Below are 1,904 nucleotides of genomic sequence, written 5' to 3' on the forward strand. Positions count from 1 at the left end.
TCATCTGAGGAAACCTGGCTTTTTTCTCAATAACTTCTTTAGAGCTTCATAGATGTCTCTGTTTCTCAGACTGTATATGATGGGGTTGAACATGGGTGTCAGGACAGTGTAGAGCAGAGAGAACCCTTTGCGCAAACATTGGGAAGAGTTGGCAGAAGGCACCAGGTATGTGGCAATCAGTGTCCCATAAAACACTGTGACCACAGTGAGATGGGAAGAGCAGGTGGAGAAGGCCTTTCTCCGGCCTGTGCCAGATGAGATTCTTAAGATAGCAGTGAGGATGCAGGAGTAGGAGGCTGTGATAAGGAAAAATGGGACCAGAGTGACTGCAGAAGAGGTCGCTAAGGCAATGGTCTCAGTCAGTGAGGTGTCTTTGCAGGAGAGATGGATCAGAGGAGTGAAGTCACAAAAGAAGTGATCGATTTCATTACGTCCACAGAAGGTTAGTCTACACAGCAGGACCATGGTGATTGCTGTAAGGAGGAAGCAACAGAGCCAAGAACCAGTAGCTAACCTGATGCAGAGAGAGCCAGTCATGAGGATGGGGTAGCGAAGAGGTTGGCAGATGGCCAGGTAGCGGTCATAGGACATCACAGTAAGCAAGAGACACTCTGTTGCCGCCAGAGATCCGAAGAAGTAGAACTGTGCCAGGCAGCCAGCCACAGAGATAGTCTTCTGTTCAGCTATGATAATCAGCAACATCTTGGGGACGATGTTGGATGTGTAGCAGACCTCCAGAAAGGACAAGTTCACCAGGAAGAAGTACATGGGAGTGTGGAGGGGATGATTGAAAACAATGAGGAGAACAATAAGGATATTTCCAGAAATAGTTAAAATGTAGAGCACAAAAAATATCATAAAGAGGAAAATATTTAGCAGTAGGATGGAAGAGAATCCTTGAAGCACAAATCCCACTACCATTGTTTGGTTTTCCCTGGACAGGATTACCATATTTCAGCTTTCCCTAAAGCAGAACACACAGTGATAAAATACACAAAATCTAGAAGGTTCCAGGTACATGGAGAGCACAGACAGACAGCGAATGATTTGTATTTCCCACTCTGGTTTTTGGAAAGATTTTTATTTGAGTGGAGAGAGACCATCTTTTTGTTTCAAGGCCTAAAAGAGGAAGGAAAAGAATTTGGAATAAGAATGTGTGACTAAACTCCCCTTCTTCCCCTACCATGTATGTTCATTTCATCTGGAGCAATGGCAGTCTTTGGGGACAACAGAAACAGAAAAGAGAGAAAGGATACAAAGGGAGGGAGAACCAGAGAAGGAAACTCACTCACTGCATGCCCTTCCTGAGTATACTGTGGTGATCTGGGGACTTACAGAAAGGAAGACAAGAAGACCTAAAAAAGGAAGTGGAACAGAGAGGAAGATGAGGGGTGCACTGGGTGTGTGTGGGGGGGTGTGCTTATGAACTCTGAGAACCAAGCATTGAGACAAAGAACCCTCCGACCCACCTCAAGCACTGTTTAGTGTCAGGGAAATGGCCCTTATCAGATCAATTTTATTTTGCTTTCCCAGTTTCTCAGTGAGTTGGGAGGTTCTTATTTCTGTTTTGTTTCCATGGCAGTACTGGGGGGAGAGACAGAGACAGAGAGAGAGAGTCAGAGAAAGGAAGGAGAGAGGAAGAGGGAGAGAGAAAAGGAGAGAGAGGATCAAGGTCCCATGAGTTGTTTTTATTTTTTTTTGTTTTGTTTTGTAGAACTGAGGTTTGAACTCAAGGCTTCGTGCTTGCAAAGCAGGCACTTTAACACTTGAGCCACACCCCAGTCCAAATGTGAGGTTTGAGATTTTCTGATTCTGAGGTCATTCCCTATGAGTTGTAACCCAGAGGCAGGTATACCTTCTCTTACAGTGTTAAGTACATAAAATAAGAATCATTAAAAACATTT

The 1,904-nt window shown here is 44.5% G+C and overlaps 1 protein-coding gene across 1 annotated transcript; it reads right to left on the minus strand.

Moving 5' to 3' along the window:
- LOC109675271 (olfactory receptor 11A1-like) lies at positions 1–951 on the minus strand. Its single transcript, XM_020152026.1, has one exon. It carries the CDS (start codon positions 949–951, stop codon positions 1–3), a length of 951 nt encoding a protein of 316 aa, XP_020007615.1.
- Positions 952–1,904: the final 953 nt, after the last annotated feature.

This window comes from Castor canadensis, chromosome 12, assembly GCF_047511655.1.
Source record: "Castor canadensis chromosome 12, mCasCan1.hap1v2, whole genome shotgun sequence".
Lineage (NCBI taxonomy): Eukaryota > Metazoa > Chordata > Mammalia > Rodentia > Castoridae > Castor > Castor canadensis.